General features: G+C 42.4%; 1 protein-coding gene across 3 annotated transcripts in view; it reads right to left on the reverse strand.

Annotated features, from left to right (window-relative positions):
* The window catches only part of TMEM132B (transmembrane protein 132B), a 207,923-nt gene that overhangs the window by 51,766 nt on the left and 137,265 nt on the right, over positions 1–18,892 (reverse strand). For all 3 annotated transcript variants that reach the window (XM_064726513.1, XM_064726514.1, XM_064726511.1), the window contains one exon: positions 12,417–12,603. In XM_064726513.1, coding sequence (XP_064582583.1) covers positions 12,417–12,603 — 187 coding nt within the window. The remainder of the gene's footprint in view (positions 1–12,416; positions 12,604–18,892) is intronic.

Genomic DNA, 18,892 nt, shown 5'->3' on the forward strand with positions numbered 1-18,892 from the left:
CTGAGCTGCAGGAGCTGCTCCTGACACTGCACCAGGGCTGAGCCTGCTCCACGCTTCCAAATGGAACTCACTGCAGAACTAGTGAGGCCTGGGCACATAAATGATTTGTCACGCTCAGCACTCCGTGCTAAATCACATTTATAGCCTCTAATTCTCAATTGTAATCCTCTTTGGGATTGGCTTAATTGTTCTGCTTTTAAGAGCTGGGGGTCAGGTACAGGCACTGAGTGCTGAGTGAAAACTGCACAGCCTGTGCCTGGCTGATCCTGCTGCTCATCTGAGCAGGGAGATGTCATCACACAGAAGGGAAGCAGCTGCAAGGGCAAGAGATGCTTTCAAAGAAAGCATTTGAACCGTTGTTGGTTCATTGTTGTTTCCATCTTTCTGATTTTTCCCCTGGCATGTGAAAGGCCTGGTGATTGCTGTCACTGCCTGGGAGGTTGGACTTGGCATTCCCACCCTGGTTTGTGGGGTTTCAGAGCACATCAGGCCTTGAACCAGAGTTGGACATTGCCTATCTAAATACCCATTAATGACAACAGAATAATGACAGCCCCGTTAATGACAACAGAATCTGGTGTGTCCTTAGGGGCCATGCCCAAAATAAACCCACGGGCACAGTAACCTCAGGGAAATTCTGCAATAACAAATCCCAAGGCAATGCAAGCTCAGGCAAAGGGTCCTACTCAGATCTCCTTATACCAGCAATGGATTTGAAGGGACATAAATGTGATTTACCTCCAAGCTTAAGAGCCAGCAATTGTGCTGCAATGGGACGCTGCTTATACTGAATTCAGTTTAGGCTGGAGTTGATTTAGCAACAGCTGGCTGTGATTTATGGTGTAGGGAATGCAGCAGAATTCCATTAACATCAGCAGAACACCTTTGCATTTCACTGGGGAACCTGGACCTCTTCTCCATATGTGAACAGAGGATGTTCCTCCTCCTTTGCATAAGTATTTGAAGCTGTGCTTTATGCAGCTCTACCCTGGAAAAAGATTTGGGTTTAATGTCACCTCTTGTTTGTAAATAAATTTTTAAAAAGAGGAAAACCTTCAGTGGATGCTAGGAGAAATCCCTGACTTCCATGGGAACTCTACCATCCTGCACTAAGAAAAGAGTTTATGAACCCAATTCCCTCAATTCATGCACTCCCTAACTTTCCAACATTGCTCCTATTACCTTGCACACCATGTAGCCTTAATGATTTTAGGTTACATTTATACTACATGCTTCTATTTATAAATGGTTTATAAGGGAGACTAATCAATATTTAATAGACATTTTAAGTGTGCAGCAGACACGAGCAGCATGTGTTAGAGAAGGTCAAAGGCACATCAATAGCAGGGTTAGAAACACCTGCGAGCTCTGACTTGCAAATAACCCCCTGGGCCAACAGGATCCTGTAACAATATTAATAGCAATTGTCCAATTAGTAACAGTTTCATTAATAACCCAGTCTTTGTGAACTAATTTAAATGTAATGCAGTCCCACAAGGAAGCAGTTCCTGTGCGAGAGGTGACCTATTCCACCACAAGCATTAGGGAGAAATCCATGGGTTAGGGTGTAAATGCCACCCTCCTCCCACAAGCCTGAACTAACACTGGAACATTCCAGTGCAAACACCATTACAGAGTTATTTTGGGATTTGGGCACTTTATCATACACCCTTAGGGTTAAACTCTGCTTTAAGACACAGAAACTCAAATCTCCCAGGAGCTGCTTGCTGTGCGTATCTGTGCGTGCAGGAGGCCACAACTTTGCCTTTTTATTTACAGAACCATTAATTAAATTACTGCAATTAAATACCAAATCAAATTGCATTAAGATAACATTAAGCACACAGGAAGTCAGAATCAGAGCTGGCATTAGGGTTAATGGCAGCTCTACGTGGATAGGTTTTAATGTCTATAAGCCAGATCCCAGAGGATGCAGCTGACACACACAAAACCAACACTTTATGCAAATATCCTTTCACAATGTCCTAGTTTTTGCACCATTTCCAATTGTTTGTGTGGGTTTCCTGCTATTTTCCTCTCCAGGCAAGGCACCTGAAGGGAGATGGAAGAGCTTTGTAAATGACAGCTTCTGATCAGCTCAGAGCCACAAAATTCCCAGCTCCCAATTAGTCCACAGGGCACAAGTACCAAATACACCTGAAATTATGATTCCTCTACTTTCTTTTCAATCTCTTTTCTAATTAACTGTAGCAGTAATAGAGATTTCTGGAAAAAAAAATAAAAATAGAAGTCAAGGGAATCTCAATCCCAGTTTTCTGCACTGTCACACCCACAGAAGGGAGCACCAGCTCCACCCAGCAAATCCCAGTAGGGGCAGATTCCCTCCTGTATTGCCTGGGAAACACAGGGAAAAAAACCCAAAATGCTGAATTTTTGCCACAGCAGTGGAGTGGGAGGACCCACTCTGCAGCAAACTGACCCTGAGTGCAACCCCAGCCCTCCTCAAGGATCCAAACCTGCAGCTGGAAAATCACCACTGAAATGGAAAATATCCCTTGTAGATTCCTGCTGGGTTCTGAACTTAATGGTTTTCTTGAGAGTTTTACAGCAGAATTAAAATAATAATAATAAAAAAAATGATGTTTGCTTATGCACTAATCAAACTAGCACAGAATTCTGTGTGTCTGTATTTTCAGCTGGAAAAAAAAACATTGAGGAGATTCAATATTTATGTAATGTTTTATGGAAGTTCAATAGAAAAATCCAATATAATTTCCCAATTAAAATCACCTGCTAGTTGACTTACATCCATTACTATTATCTCAAGCCACTGTATACTGAACCTATTCACACAATAGTGTTATGTGAACATGCATAGGTTAAAAATTAGTAATTACTGTCTAGACAATTCACTGTTAGCTATAGTTGAGTGAATATAATGAATAATTTATTTGATTAATTTTGCATTCCTTTTCCTCTTTGCCAATTGATCATGACCATGGAAAACTTGAAAATGTACTCATTTATCAGAGTTATTTTCTGTGAATAATTCTTAGCCTGAACATTTTTTCACAAAACAAACTATTCTTATTTGTGGACTGAAATTCACATTATGGGATAGAAACTAGAGACCACTGGGAATGTTCCTTTTTCTTTAGCAGATCATCATGGAAACAGCAGCAATGCTGAAGTGATTTTACAAACACAGAACCCAAACAGCTTGATGCTCATTTTGTTGTGTAAGCTACATAATAAAGAGAACTTATGCAACTGATAAGCAATAGGTAATACTTGAATTTAAGCTACAGATGAAGTGGGAAGTCCATCTATACTGTGAGTTGAAAAGCCCACAAGGAAAGAGGGAAAATCAGAAATATCTGAGCTGGGGGAGCCCTGGATGAAGGTTTCACTGTCCATCACAGCCCACAGGGCTGAGGCTGCTTGCACAGAAACTCTGGGCCCTAAAACCAGGCAATGCCACAGGTAAATATCTCTGATTTCTGTGGGCACAGGGGGATTTGGGCTGCCAATCCAGAGACTCCACACCTGTTCCAGCTCCCTGTTCTGACATGGAATTCAACAGTGTGGTTTTCCCTTTGAAATTTGCTCTTCATTAGGTGAGCTTCGAAATGGAGCCTGAAACAATGAGGGGCTTTGAGTCTGCACAGATCAAATGCATTCTGCCATGCACACACTCGGGATAAATGACACACTAATGAGACACCGAGATCAAATGCTCTGTTTGCACTTCAGTCCCCAGCAAGGAGGAGCACATCAGGGCTGTTAACCCGTTCCTGGCACTGCAGGGCCCACAGGGCCCCACATCTTCTGTCTATCACACTCAATTCTCATGGCTCCTCTTTTGCAGGGCCAAGCCAACACCATAAGAATGCTCCTGACCACAAGGAAACAACAGGGGGAGGAAGGGGGATGAATGAAGCTTGATTTTGGGGTTAGAATTTCTACCTTTTCCTTTCACTCTTTACAACAACCTTACAGGGACACAGCACAGGCAGCAACAGCAAACACAGGCTGTGAGCAGTGTGTCAGGGCAAGGAACTGAGGAGGGCAGGAATTGAGAGAAGGAGTTGGGAGAGCAGGAATTAAGGGGGGCAGGAATTAGGAGAACAGGAATTGAGGAGAGCAGGAATTAAGAAGCAGAGGCAGGAATTGAGGAGTGAAAGAATTGAGGTGAGAAAGAATTGAGGATAACAGGAATTGAGGAGGGCAGGTTTGGGCTCTCTCCCAAGCACAGCAGCCTCACCAATGCTGCCCTCATGGCACTGAGCTTTGGGCAGTGACATTCCCAGCTGGAATGATCAGAGTTGTTGCCATCCCAATGCATTTACCAGCCCAAAGCCCAAGGTCCCAGAGATGATGCAAAACTCTGTCCTTGTTCCCACATTCCTGTGATGCCAACATCTCACCCCTTGACACTCTGGGCCTGTTCCTTCCCCTCCATTTATGACAAATAAATAAATGCATTTATTCCCTGTGAACCGCTGGAATTTGCAGTGCCTGCTCTCCCTGCCCTCCCCAGAGTGCTCTCCTCTGCCTCGGATGGGTTTTGGAAGAGCTCACCAAAAACTGCCAACCCCACAAAATGCACCTCCAGCCCCACAGGAGGCAGGGCTGGGAACTGCTGATTCCCAAACTTCAGCACTGAGCAATGCAGAATATCCCAAAGCTCTGGGCTGGAGTATCCTGATCATATTAATAAAGCTGCAGTTTAGCATTTCCAGTAAAGTTCAGGCACCTTTGCAAGAAATTTCTTCACACACAATAGCTGCTCACAGGCTGCATTACAACTTCCAAAGCTCTTGGATTGCTGCTCTGCTCCATCTTTATGCTGCTATTGAAATTTAATTTAAAAAATAGAAATTACATGAAAAATAATTCCCGAGCCCAACTGTACTGGGACCATGTAAATCAGAAATAACTACACTGAGGTCAGTGGCAGCTTTGCACAGGAGCTGTGCAGAACACAAATGATTGTTTAGAAAGGAAAGCTTTCACTGCAGCCTGTACAGAAGAAATATTGTATTATATATACATATATACACAATACACAAAGTTAATATATGCAGAAAGGACTCATCTTGCTGTACAACTAATAAATGCAGGCTACTAAATATTCCTAATAATGCTTCCTGCCCAGCTAGCAGAACAGCTCAAAAACAAACATCATTTTGTTCATGTGTGTCCATTATATTCACGTGCTGATTTAATTAACAGTAATTTCAGCATCTCCGAGATTTCTTCTCTGTTTTACAAATGATGCCCTTTTGCTGAGGGCTTGGGTTCAAATTACTGCCCAATCAGCTGTGGATCAAGTCTAGAATGCTAATTGGCAATAAAACCAGAGTGAGCACGTTGGAAAAACTTACAGATGAGCCAGATTATTGGGGAATTGTTAAGGAATATAAAGAGATTTTTAGGCAGACAAAGGGGAAGCTTTGCAGCTCCCTGCAGCAGAGTGGAGGGTCCTGGTGGCGCTCGGAGCCCCCAGGCAGGCTCAGCTCATCCTCAGCTCATCCCTCTGACCATCACCCCCTCAGGAGGGTCCCTGTGCCTCACCCTGCCCTGCAGGAGCTCCCACCGCCCCTGATCCTCCCCAGGAACCCTGAGCTCCCATCAGAAAATCTGCCATTAAAGGAAACAAATCTCATGGACCAGAGGTGTCCCAGCTCAGCAGAAGCCACCTGAGCATTTCCTCTGCACATTTCTTATTGGAAACACTTATTCTAACAAGAATTCAGTGCCTGAGCAGCCTGGAGAGGATTTTCTAAGAATGGTAATTGTCCACATGGATCAGAGAGCCCTGAGCTCATTCTGGTGCAGGAATGGCTGCTGTCCTCCTCCCCTTGCTGTATGGGCAGCACATCACCTCTTGCACACCCAGCTTTGGTTGGAAACCCCAAAAGCTGCCCAAAGCTGCTCCAGATCCCCACCAATCGATCCCAAACCAGAGATTCTTTCCTCAACAGGCCTGCGAGGGGCAGAGCTGAGGCACCATCGCTCTGATCTCCGGGAAGGAGAGGAGAGAGCAGAGCCTGTGCCGGGGATCCATCCCTGCAGCAGCCACAGCTCTGGTGGAAGCAGGGACAGCAAAATGTGCTGGGAGCAGGAGGAGCAGGAGAAAATCCCATTCTGGGCAGGTTCCTTTGCATGCAGAGTTCAACACAAAGGCACTGTTAAAAAGGAACTGCAAAGCCAAAGGTCAATGTGATTTCAAGTAAGAAATATGCATTAAGTGCAAGGGATAAACACATAGGAGACAATTTTGTACATAAATGCATTTAACCAACTTCTGAGAGATACATAAATCATCTGGGTTTGCTAGAAATGACTGATCCTGGCATTTTTATACTTGAGAATGAAGTGGGTTTGGTTTTTATACCCAATCCCAGAGCAAGCAAAGGAAAATCCCTTTTGTCTGTCCCCAGGTGATCATAAATCAGCTCCAAAACTGCATTTTACAGCAAGGCCAGGCTTAGGAGACCCCAGCCACATTTAGGGGATGGTTTGTGGGACCAGCACAGGGCTCCCATGGCACAGACAATCCAGCCCTGCCCTTGCAATCCCCTGCACTCACCCAACTGACAATATTGGGGAAATCTCTGTGATCTGGGGAGATCCAGAGGGATTTCCAAGAGGTGGATTGGTGGGAAATGCTGCCTGGGTCCCCAAGGATCTGGAGCATTTGGCATCAGCCCTCTCTGCATGTTCATTAATATTTTGGACTCTGATTGTAAGGAGTATCAGCAAGTGTATCAAATTTCATGAAAGCAAATTGTTGGTTCTCAGTGGAATAACATGGTGCTTTACTCAACACGGGGATGAAAACCTCACATAATCTCCAGCTATTGTCATTCAATGTTTATCACCCAACACAGCAGAATACAGTTCTTATCTTTGATGGATGTGGCACACAATAGCTGTTTTCTTGAGTGCATCATAAATATTAATAGTATTCACAGAGCTTCTTAAAATTTGTCATGTCACACTGCTTTCATGGAAACACTCAAAATGCCATTATTTTTGTCCCACCAATAGGAAATTTTCCTTTAGTTTCTTTCTTTTTCGCTCTCAAAATTAAATGGTAGAGGATGTTTAACTGAGCAGAGGAAAAAAAGGGATAATGGTTCACATTGAGCCATTCCAAAGCCCACTTCACATGCCCAGAATTAGACTGAAAGAGGAAAAAAAATGTGATATCCTTTGGAAAACACAGTCCAGTTAAAAATGAAACACTTGATGAAATTGAAGAGATTTGTCTGGAATTTCACTTTTGGAAGAATTCTCACTCACTGAAGAAGAATGCTGACATGGCTAAAATGTTCCTATCTGCCATATTCAGAATGGGACATTTTCACTTTAAGGAAAAAAAAAAGAAAAAAAAAAGAAAAAAAGGTGTTATTTTTCTCCCAAAATAGAATATTTCCAGGGGGATAATTCTGGCCTTGCCCAGTCCCGGCCCATGAGGACATTCCTCACATCTGCTCCCACAAATTCCCTCTCAGTGTTTCAAAGCCTTCCCCTGATCAAACTCAATAAACCTTCAGTGCTCTGTGTTTTGGTTGATGTGTTCCAAGAAATCTTTTTAAATTTTCATCTTTCTCCATAAAATTCACCCCGTGGTTTTAGGAGCAGCCTGACAAAACAAAACCATTTAATTCTCTATGACAATTAATTTGGAGATGGTAATAATTGCACAAGATCTTATCTCTGCTGCAGAGACATAAAACACTTGCTATGGGCATGGGAAATAAAGTAATACAAAAGAAGAATCTCTCTTTTCCTATTCTGCACTCTCTCCACAGTAGTTAATTTGCTCTGAGTATAAAATCAATCCTTCCAATGTGGGACTTGAGGAAAGCTCAAGGCTTCAATCCTGCTGCCATTAATCAGTGTTAAAATTCACACTGAAATCTGTGATCTAGGAGCCACAGATTCCAGTTTTATTTTAAAACAATGTTGATAATCCCTGATATTTCTGGGATGAAGATCCACTCTGGACTGAATTTATATTTAATTTTTTTTAATAAATCAGTGAATGTTGGGAAGGACAAAATCCCATTCTGGGCAGGTTCCTTTGCATGCAAAGTACAACACAAAGGCACTGTTAAAAAGGAACTGCAAAGCCAAAGGTCAATGTGATTTCAAGTAAGAAATATGCATTAAGTGCAAGGGATAAACACATAGGGGACAATTTTGCACATAAATGCATTTAACCAACTTCTGAGAGATACATAAATCATCTGGGTTTGCTAGAAATGACTGATCCTGGCATTTTTATACTTGAGAATGAAGTGGGTTTGGTTTTTACACCCAATCCCAGAGTAGGCAAAGGAAAAGCTGCTCAAGAGTGACATTTTCTGGTTTAGTTTGAGGTGCTGCTTTCTAAGTCTGGGTCACCTTCCACCTTGGACTGAGTGTGCTCCTTTAACTGCTCTCTAAATATAAATTCCATTAGCAAATCATGATTTTTGTAAGAAAAATAAATTCTTAAGTAAAAAATAATATATAAAAATTAAAATATAATAAATAAAATTTAAAATTATTTAAAATAAATATATTTAAGCTATTTTAAAATATTTAAAATAAAAAATAAAGTAAAGTAAAAGGTTTTTTCTCAAACAAATCAGCCAAGTGTTGCCCTCAGCAATCCCATTTCAGCCTGAGTCACAGAAATGGGCACTTTAAGGATAATTTTTCTGGGTGTTCTTGTCTGGCAGGAACCAGAAATGCAATTCTCCAGGCTCCCATTGAAAGGAACCTCAGCAGAGCAGGCACAGCCAGGTGTGTGAGGGACTCACCACCTCAGGAAACCTTTATTTCACCAACAGCTCCCATTTTGGGGAGGAAACAAACTTCCTGAAAACATTGTTCAGATTCTGGTAAAAAACAGAAATGTCTGAGGCTGAGGGGCACAGAGCCCTGGGGAAATATTGATCCTGAAGCATTGAAAACTGCTTTGGAACAATGCCAGCCTGGGACTCACAGTTCCATTCCTACAGAGCCAGGATTTCAGCATGGACCTCTGAGGGAGCCACAGACCAAGCCATCCTTTCCCCACATAAGGACACAATGCCAGCTATTTTTCTATTAATAAATCCATTGTTCCTCAAGCCTTCAGCCCCAGCTGGAGCCTGCTTACATAAACCAGTTAAGATACATCTCTTCAATGTCTAATTCTTTACTTTAACTAAGTCCTGGTTGCCTAGAAGCTCTCTATAAGACCTGGATTTTAATTTTTTCTCTTTTTCTTTATATTTTTGCCAACTGTTAGTTAGGTAACAGATGAACCAAATCCCAGGTGTTGGTGACAGAAGCCTGGGTGACAGACTGAAAGCTGGGGCAGTGTTTGTTTCTGCATGCCAGGAGTGCCAGACTCCACTGACGACCTTGCTACCACCAACTTTCCACAGCTATGGCAATTGCAGATGATGTCTGCTTAGATCAAGAGCAATAACTGAGAATTACAGGATTATATCATCGCTGGACAGAGCAGATTTATCTGTGCTATCAGTTTCTGTAATTAGCAGGACATGCACTTCCACTTTGCAGGATTATTATATCACATTTTTATATTAAGATAAATCAAGCTGTCTAGTTTAGATCCAAGTTTAGAATGTTCTGCTGGACCTTCTGGATGCTAAAACACACCTTCTGCTGCATCAGACACCAACCAGACTCACAGCTCCCAGCCTATATCAATGCCATAAACATTATAAAATAATCACCTGCTGTGTTTGCAGTCAGCAATGGGAATTAACAGCAGAAAACAGAAGAGCAGATTTTCCCCTGATATTCAGCAGCATAACAGAGGCACCAAAACCAGCTCTGCAGTGCTTTCCTCACCCTGATCTGTTCTGCTGTGTTTGAGGGGAATGGATCACCTTTACTGGGGGGGTGTGAGTTCAGTGTGTTCATCTGGGCACCAAATGTTGGGAGAATCAATTCAATGAATTCACAGAATTACAGAATTCACAGAATCACCGGGTTGGAAGAGCCTTTCAAGACTGAGCCCAGCCCAGCCCCAGCCCCTCAGCCAAACCCTGGCCCCCAGTGCCACATCCAGGCCCTGTTAAACACACCCAGGGATGGGGACTCCAATGTCAACTTTATCACATTCCAGAACTTTCTCACCCTTTCTGTAAAAAACTTCTTTCTAATACCCAACCCGTATTTCCCTTGGTGCATCCCTGCTTTTTTAGCTGAATTAAAGCCTAAACAAAACAAGAGTTTAGCTGACAAAACTGCATTTACAGTCTTCAAAGCCACTCATCCCTGCTGTCACTTGTTCCTAAAGGTATAAATTCTTCCTCTTTTCTAACCAAAATCGTTTTTAGAGATAATAAGCATGAGTTCTGTAAGATTAAGTGCTTTAAAAGTACATTTAAGAATATAAAAAGGGACTTAGAAGTCATTCAGAAACAGGTAAAACTAAATGAGAGTGACTTCATTTCCATTTCATTTTCTATTCTCATCAAGCTTAGTTTATTCAGGTCTGATTAATTAATGTCTACAAAGAGTTCCAAAAATATAAAACACTACATAAACACCAAATAATAACAGAGTACTGAAGGAAAAGCCAATTTGTTAATTTGCACAGTTTTAGGAATTAGCATTTATTTATTTATTTCCCCGGTGCAAGCAGGCCCATCCAATCCCTTTCAGCTTTTTTAGTAGAAAATGCTTTGGCAGGTATGGAATGAAGCGCAAATGTTCATGAGGAACCAAGTTAAAAAGGGTGGGTGCTTCTGAGGAAATGCTGTTTCTCTGGTTTTACCCTCAATTTCCCCATGAAATCCTTGTTCCTGTGCAAAGCTCTGATATTAAAAAGTCCATCAGGCCAAACACAGCTCAAAGGCTCCTCCTGGAAAAGGTGCCTCTGATTTTACCAGGAGATATTTGCATTTTTAAAATAAATAATCAGCTTCAAGCTTCCTGCTCTCATACACCTCAACCTGCTGGACATCTCCATTTTCAGGAGGTATTTTATCCTTTCTGTGCAACTCAAACCAGGCCTTTTATTAAATCTTTTATTAAATTGGCACTTTGCAGCTCACTGGACTCTTTGGCTCTTTTGGGGGAAAGCAGAGCAGTGAACAGCCCCGTTGTTTGGTTTAGCAATGAAGCTTCCCACATGTGCAAAGCTAATTTATTTCAGTGAAAATGTCCCCACTAATGACAGCAGCCCCCTCAGAGCTCAGCCTGGCAGTGCCATCCACACCGAGAGGACACAGCAGCCATTTCCATGCACCAGCCCAATAACCCACAAACGGCAAAGGATTTTCACAAAAGGCCCAAATGGTTTCCAAGGAGCCATTACGGCGCATCAGGTAAATAAAATATTATTGAAATGGATTTTTTGCATTTAAATCGCTTGCAGCAGGTGCATAGGAAGCAGCTTATAATAAAAAGGCTCCCATTCCTGGAATACTAACGAGGATCAGCGGAAACATTCAGCAAAAGGGAGCAGGGGCAGGTTCTTGCCATGGCAAAAGGAACTATTCCCATAAAAATAGAGGGCAGGGGGAGTTTCTTACCATGGCAATGGGAATGATTCCCATAAAAACATTCAGCAAAAAGGAGAAGCAGCAAGTTCTTAGTATGGCAAGAGGAACAATTTCCATAAAAATAGGGATCAGCAGCAGGTCCTTACCATGGCAAAAGGAACAATTCCCACAAAAACATTCAGCAAAAGGGATCAGCAGCAGGTTCTCACCATGGCAAGAGGAAAAATTCCCACAAAAACATTCAGAAAAGGGAGCAGGAGCAGGTTCTTAACGTGGCAAGGGGAATAATTCCCATGAAAATCGGGAGAAGGGAGAGGTTCTTACCATGGCAAGAAGAATGACTCCCATAAAAACATTGAGAAAAGGGAGCAGCAGCAGGTTCTTATCATGGCAAGGGGAACAATTCCCACAAAAGCACTCAGAAAAGGGATCAGAGGCAAGTTCTCATCATGGCAAAGGGAATGATTCCCACAAAAACACTCAGAAAAGGGATCAGCAGGTCCTTATCATGGCAAAGGGAACAATTCCCATACAAATAGGGAGCACTGGCAGGTTCTCATCATGGCAAGGGGAATGATTCCCACAAAAAGACTCAGAAAAGGGATCAGCAGCAGGTTCTTAGCATGGCAAAGGGAACAATTCCCATAACAACACTCAGAAAATGGATCAGGAGCAGGTTCTCACCATGGCAAGGAGAAACAATTCCCACAAAAACACTCCAAAGGGACCAGCAGAGGTCCTTACCATGGCAAGGGGAATGATTCCCATAAAGACATTCAAAAAATGGATCAGGAGCATGTTCCTTATCATGGGAAGAGGAACAATTCCCATAAAAGCACTCAGAAAAGGGATCTAGAACACGTCCTTACCATGGCAAGGGGAACAATTCCCATAAGAACACTCAGAAAAGGGATCAGCAGAGGTCCTTACCATGGCAAGGGGCACGATGCCCACGAACATGGTGCGGCTGACGAAGATCTCGGACACCACGAGCTCGCTGACGGAGTCGTCCCGCGGGTACTCCACCTGCCAGGTGATCTGCTGCGCCCCTGCCAGGCTGCTGCCGTTGTCAACCTCAAAATCCATCTGCAGGATCTCGTAGGAGGTCATGTTTGCTCTGCAAAACAAGGCAAATTCCCCACATCGTCACTGGGGTGTTGATAGCAAAGCGGATTTGCATTTCTCTTTCCTACTCGCCATTAAATTCACATTAAATTCAGTGTCTCAGACTTGAGACACTGACAGAAACCTAAATAAAACTGCGCATGGACAAGTGCAGAACTTTCTAAATAAGGTGAAACTTCATCTTTTAGTTTCCTGAAATTTTTCCCATTAAACTCAGGCATTCATTCTCCATAATCACAATGAACTTGCAGAATAAGCCACAAGCCCTTGGAAAGGCAGTGCACAGAAGTTGCTAAATTATTTAATACAACATTATTATAATTTTGATGCTGCAAAACAACAGAATACTTGGCCATTCCTCATGTTCTACCAGAAATGAGCTCTTGTGGAGGGGAAAAAAAGCCTTTCAAACCCAAACTGGTCTTTATCTCAGTGAAAAAATGGATTTGCAGAAATTATACATGACAATAAATGAGGGGTAGATTATCCCTATTTTGAATTCATGACAACATTCTCCTCGTCAGTGGTGCAGACTGGTAATTATATGGCAATCATATATTTCTCATCTGGAAATAAAAGTTTAAAAGTAAAGAAATGGATGTAAATGCACAGCAGTCAGAAATGAATTTAAGAATTACTTCTGCTTCCTTTCTCAGCAGCAACTCTTATCACTTTCCTCAGGTCCAATGCTATGTAAATATTAATAATTAATCCTCAGGTTAGAAAAACAGAGCTTGTTTTTGTGTTACAGAGAAGCAAACAGACACCAAGCTTTAACCAGCAGCACTCAGAGCATCCTCAGCAGGGATCTGCTCAGGAAACAACCTTTGCTCATCCAAACTTCCCACAAACTGAGTTGTTTCACAAATCATGCAAAGTTTACACACAAATATTTACAAAGAATGCAAGTTCCAGACTCCCAGACAGTGAGGGGACCTGGTGGAGGTGACAGGCATGGAGAGGATGGAAGGGCTCTGGCTGCAGAGCCAGCTGCTGCTCCTGCTGCGGAAACACCCGATCTCACCAACACTGCTCAAGTTTGGGGGTAAAATCTGAATTTTCTGTGTGCCAGGCCAGTGGGACGCTCATTGTCTGTGTGTCCCTCCCCAAAGCAGCCATTCCTTGAGCTGTGCTCACAGTTTCAGCTGCTGCTGCAGAAAACAGAGACTCCAAACATCCTTTTCCTCTCCCCAAATGCACAGAGGCAGAATCTGGGTTTGCCATATGTTTCTGAAGGAGAATTGTAAAGGGGGAAAAAAATCTGAGCGGGAATTATTGATTTTCATGTTTTCTTTCTGACAACAAACAACCTAAACATATGCTTCAATGCCTGGAGGATAAATATTTTCCATGCTGACAGAAGATAATATCCACCTCCAGGCACAACTAGAAGCTATTAAGGCATCTTTTGTGTGGCCAACCAGACAACCAGCAAAAAACCTTTTAAGATAAATTTTATTACATAATAACAGGGATGTAATTAAACCATTTCTGCTAAAAACATAAACTGAATTTCATTGTTTTCTGTGTATCACCTCCAGCAGTTTGTTTTATCTAAATTGCATACAATTAATACGCTCACAACACAGAACTGAAATTCAGATATGAGCTTTCCACTAACTATGGATTTAGGTATTGGGCCTGTCAAGGTTTGTTTAGGTCTGCAATTTCACTTCAGCCTGTTCAGGCCAATAGCTGCCACTCTCAAAACCACCCAGGAGTGGTTCAAAATGAGAACAAAACCACCAGTGGAGGATTTGGGTACAGAGACACTAATTAAATAATAGGTTAGTCTGCAATGACAAATCCAATCCATGGGTCCCACTGGCTGGCATTTGAGTTCAGCTCACAACACCTTCAATTATTCCTTTCCTGGTTTTCCTTTTACACATCCAGAAAGAAACCACAACACTGGGCTTGTATCTTATACATAAACCTTCCTCAGATGCAGCTGCATTAGCAGGTGAATTCGAACAAAGCTGCATTAACAGGTAAATTAAAACAAATCTACGTGAACAGGCGAATTAAAACAAAGCTACACTAGCAGGTGAATTAAAGCAAAGCTACATTAGCAGGTGAATTCAAACAAAGCTGCATTAACAGGTAAATTAAAAAAACTATATAAACAGGTGAATTCTAACAAAGCTGCACTAACAGGTGTATTCAAACAAAGCTACATTAACAGGCAAATCAAAACAAAGATATTAGCAGGTGAATTCAAACAAAACCACACTAACAGGTGAATTCAAACACAACTGTCCTCCCTCCTAGGTCTCAGTCCTGGTTCCAAAAACAATCCTTAGCACCGCTTGGAAAAACACCACCAAACGTTTGTCAGAGGTTTTCTGCTTTGTCTCAGTAGCCAATTAAGCAGCATGACACGTGAATATTGATTAAAGAAGGTTCCACTTCCCTCTTGGGCTTCTGCTGCAGGAGATGGCCTTGAACCATCTCTCACCTGCAGAGCCTCCCCTGCATGCACAGCTTTGGCAAACCAGGATTCAGCTTTCTGCACTCTGTTCCCCAGCAGGTGAATGAATTTTCTCTGAAATTCTGGTTTTTGTCCCCTTTAGAGCTGCAGCCTTGGAGCAATGCCAGGTGCTGTGGTATCTGGGACACCGGGCATTCACCCTCTTTGTTCTGAGCCTCTTCCCAGCTTACAGCTGGTACAAACTCATGATAAAACCTGAAAAGTGAATTTCTCTCATGTTCAGACTAGTGCTCACCTACTGGCTGCTTCATCTCTTATCCTACAGGGCTTTCCTGCTGGAAAGGCTGGTATTACATTCATAATTCCTGCAATTTATTAACCATCCTCTGCAATACCGTGTGGGAGACCACTGCCTTTTTCTACTGAAATTGATGGAGGTTGCTAAAGTAAAACCAGAGATAAATTAAACCATAATCAAGACCTCAAATGTCAGCATTTACTTATGTCAGCTCCATTAGCTGATAAATTCCCATCCCAACACCTGCATTTCAATTTCCCTCCTGGCTGTGCAGCATAACCACTGAAGGGTTTTTTAAAAGCAGGGGTTCCACCCTGGGCAAACCTTCAGTTTTTGGTCTGGTTTGGAACTGGGGGCAGAACTTTGCTCTTGGTGGCCTGGGGGAGACAAAATGGCTCCAGTGGGAAAATGCACCAGCACAGAAGACAAGGACTGTAACTCATGCTGTTATCAGCCATTAAATCCCATAAAACCAAACTTTATCCTATCAAGATTTCTCAGCTCTTCCTGGAGACTTATTTCATTTTTCTCTTAAATAAGTTTGCACTCTTGGGGAGAGTCTAATGGAATCCAAGGACTATAAATCACTTCTCCCTTCCAAATCTTTTCTCTCTTTTTAGTTAAACGTTTCTATTGTCCAGTGAAGTTTTCTCCCGGTTTAGGATTTTGCCAAACTCTAGTTTAGAGAAGCAATAAAAAATAAAAAGTCAAAATTACTTTTATAAAAAAAGATTATTTCCTGCAAGCACAAGGAAAAGACCTTATAATTTTAGGCAGCTGGCATGCTTGCTAATAAGTCCATTTCTATGGAAATGAGTTCATAACTATTAATTTTGCCTGCTCCTGATCTATTCTTGATGAGCCTTTCAAATTTAGAAAAGCGCTTCATGATTCTCTCAATTTGGTAATTACTAACTCCCTTTGATGAATCCAGCCCAGTGTTTCAGACATGAGACATTCATTACACATTTTTCTCTCTGGTGAGAGGAGAAAAAAAGAACCCCATGGGTCTTTTTGGATTTATTTCCTCTCACAAACTCCTCTAAGTAGGTCCTCTTCTTCAAATGGTGATTTATAATCCTATTTGAGTACCTTCACAATCCTGCCTCTGCTGGGGGCTGGAAAAACGCCCAAATCCTTGGGATTTGTGCCCAATCTGCTGTTGTCTGCCCTCATACCTGTCTGGTGCATTTGCAGCCCAGCCAAGCTTTGTCACACCAGTCCCCATCCCAGCCCCAGCTGGGAGCTGGGTTGGGATCCCAGTCTGCACTTGGAGCACGGAATGGAAAATCCATCCCACAGAAAGCCAACTTCAGCTCCAGCCAGGTCCAGAATAAAGGAGTTATCCCAACAAAGGAGTTATCCCAACAAAGGACAGGAAAGTGCTGCTCAGTCCCTGAGCTTTCCCCATAGACACGTCCACAAAAAGGAGCTGCAGCTTATTTTTATAAAATATCAGATCACTGTGAGGGTCCAGCACAGCTCTTTAATCAGCACCACAAAATCAGCTGGCACTGAAATAACCATGAATTCAATTTGTCTGAGCCCAACAAGAATTATTGAGTTAATGTAATGACACTCTGACTGATATTAATGCAGCAGCAACAGCGCGACTGGTTGGTATTTACCTTAAATAAACAAAATTAGTCACTGCTAAGAAATATTATCATAGCTAACCAAGCTTTAGGGGCTGCCCTGTGTGTTTGGGCAGGGAATGAGATGCAGGGGGGCATTTCTGGGCACTCTGCAGTGCCACACCAAGGCTCTGCTGGCTCCCACTCATGGGTCAGCAACAGCTGAGCTGATAAAAGTCACAGCCTTCTATTGCTGCACTTGGCTATTACAGGAAATCACAAGTTCCATTCACTCATAAAATAATGCTTTCAGTAAATGGCAATTTGTTTATGAGAGCCACAGCAGTGTAAACAACACCCTCAAAAATGGAGCAGACATGAGGTATGGGGGAAAATTGGAAAATAATAAATGTGAGGTTATCATGTTGCTTGAGAGTCTTTTCCAGGTTGATAATGGCCAATTCTTACTCTGATAAACTGTAACCAAATCCAATAAGAATTCAGTGACCTCACATTACCAAGGTACATTAGTTTATCAAATACTTGAGTGGAAAGGTCTCGCTCCTCTATCTCAAGAGGATTAATTCTGTAAGGGTGTTTTACTGGAGAGCAAACACAAGAGGAGCCTGTTGGAGGTGCTCAAGACCCTCATTGAAGCCAAATGAAGGGAGCTCTCAGGGAACACCCCCAGACTGAAGGTCCTGACCCTCTGCCCCTGAGGAAATGAAGATCTGAGCAGTTTGAGATGGGGAAATGAAGGCAAGGGCAGCATGCAGTTTGTGAATGATGCAGATTTGTGTATTACAGCATTCTGCCTTGCTGCCCAGGGCACCCCCAAAACCGGGGTGAGTCCCCCAGGCACAGCACCCCAAACCCTGGGCTGGCACACAGCCCTGACTGATGCAGGATGCCAAAGCCCAACCCTTCCCTCCCAGCATGAATAGCTCTGGAGAGGCTGGAGGGACACGGAGCTGCTGTCCAACACAGAACTTGCTTTGCTGTCCGTGTTTTCACAAACATTTTTGGGTGCCTGATCTCGGTTGTCTTTCACTGCCACAGAAATTCATGCTCTCCACAGAGGTACAGGCAGAGAAAATGGCTACAGAGGATAAACCCAAGCTGCTAAATCCATTAAGAGTGTACGGATCGACACAGCATGTTTTAATAATCCCGTAAAAGCCACAAAAACAACAAGAAAATATTTTTGTTCAAAACACACCACCAAGACCAGGTATTATGATGTTATTTTGCTTAGCCAACATCTTCCCACAACTGAAAACAATAAATCTAGATAATGAGCAAACCTTTTAAGCTCTTCAGCTTCTCCACTGCCAATTCACAACTGTGCTGCTCACTAACAATGTGCAATAACTTCCACTTTATTTGATTTTATCAACATCATCATGACAACCCTGGAGACAACTGAGACAATTGCTTCAATTATTTTTATTTGCTTGCACCCTTGTGACAGTGCACAGAAATGCTTCTGCTAAAAGAGCCCTTAGATACTCTTTAAGTCAACCTTTAACAGAACAACTTTGAGGAGAGAACTTGGTTTGGGGTAATTGGTGAGCTCCACTTGCTGGGCACCGGGAGCCCATTTGTACCTTTGTCATTACTCTCCCCTTTTGGAACAGCATGCAATCTTTTGGGGCTTAAAAAAGCATTTTGATTGCACTGGGATATTTTTCTGACTACTATTTAGAACTTCTTTATTGCTGTGTTGTGTATTTCTTAAAATAAAGATTCTCTGTCAGGAGGAAGTCTTGTTGGGAAACAACAAACACATCCAGGGACAAACTGGGGCCAGCAAATATAGAGGGAGCTATTGTTGTTTAAAAAATAAGAATGATTTTATGATGAAAGACTTATGCTGGAACCTATCCAGTTAATAAATATCAACAGCCCAATTGGTGCTTGTAATTTTTCTTCAACTATTGAGAAATCCTTACATTTTTACATGCCATAATCACATGGT

Source organism: Zonotrichia leucophrys, chromosome 15 (genome assembly GCF_028769735.1).
Source record: "Zonotrichia leucophrys gambelii isolate GWCS_2022_RI chromosome 15, RI_Zleu_2.0, whole genome shotgun sequence".
Classification (NCBI taxonomy): domain Eukaryota; kingdom Metazoa; phylum Chordata; class Aves; order Passeriformes; family Passerellidae; genus Zonotrichia; species Zonotrichia leucophrys.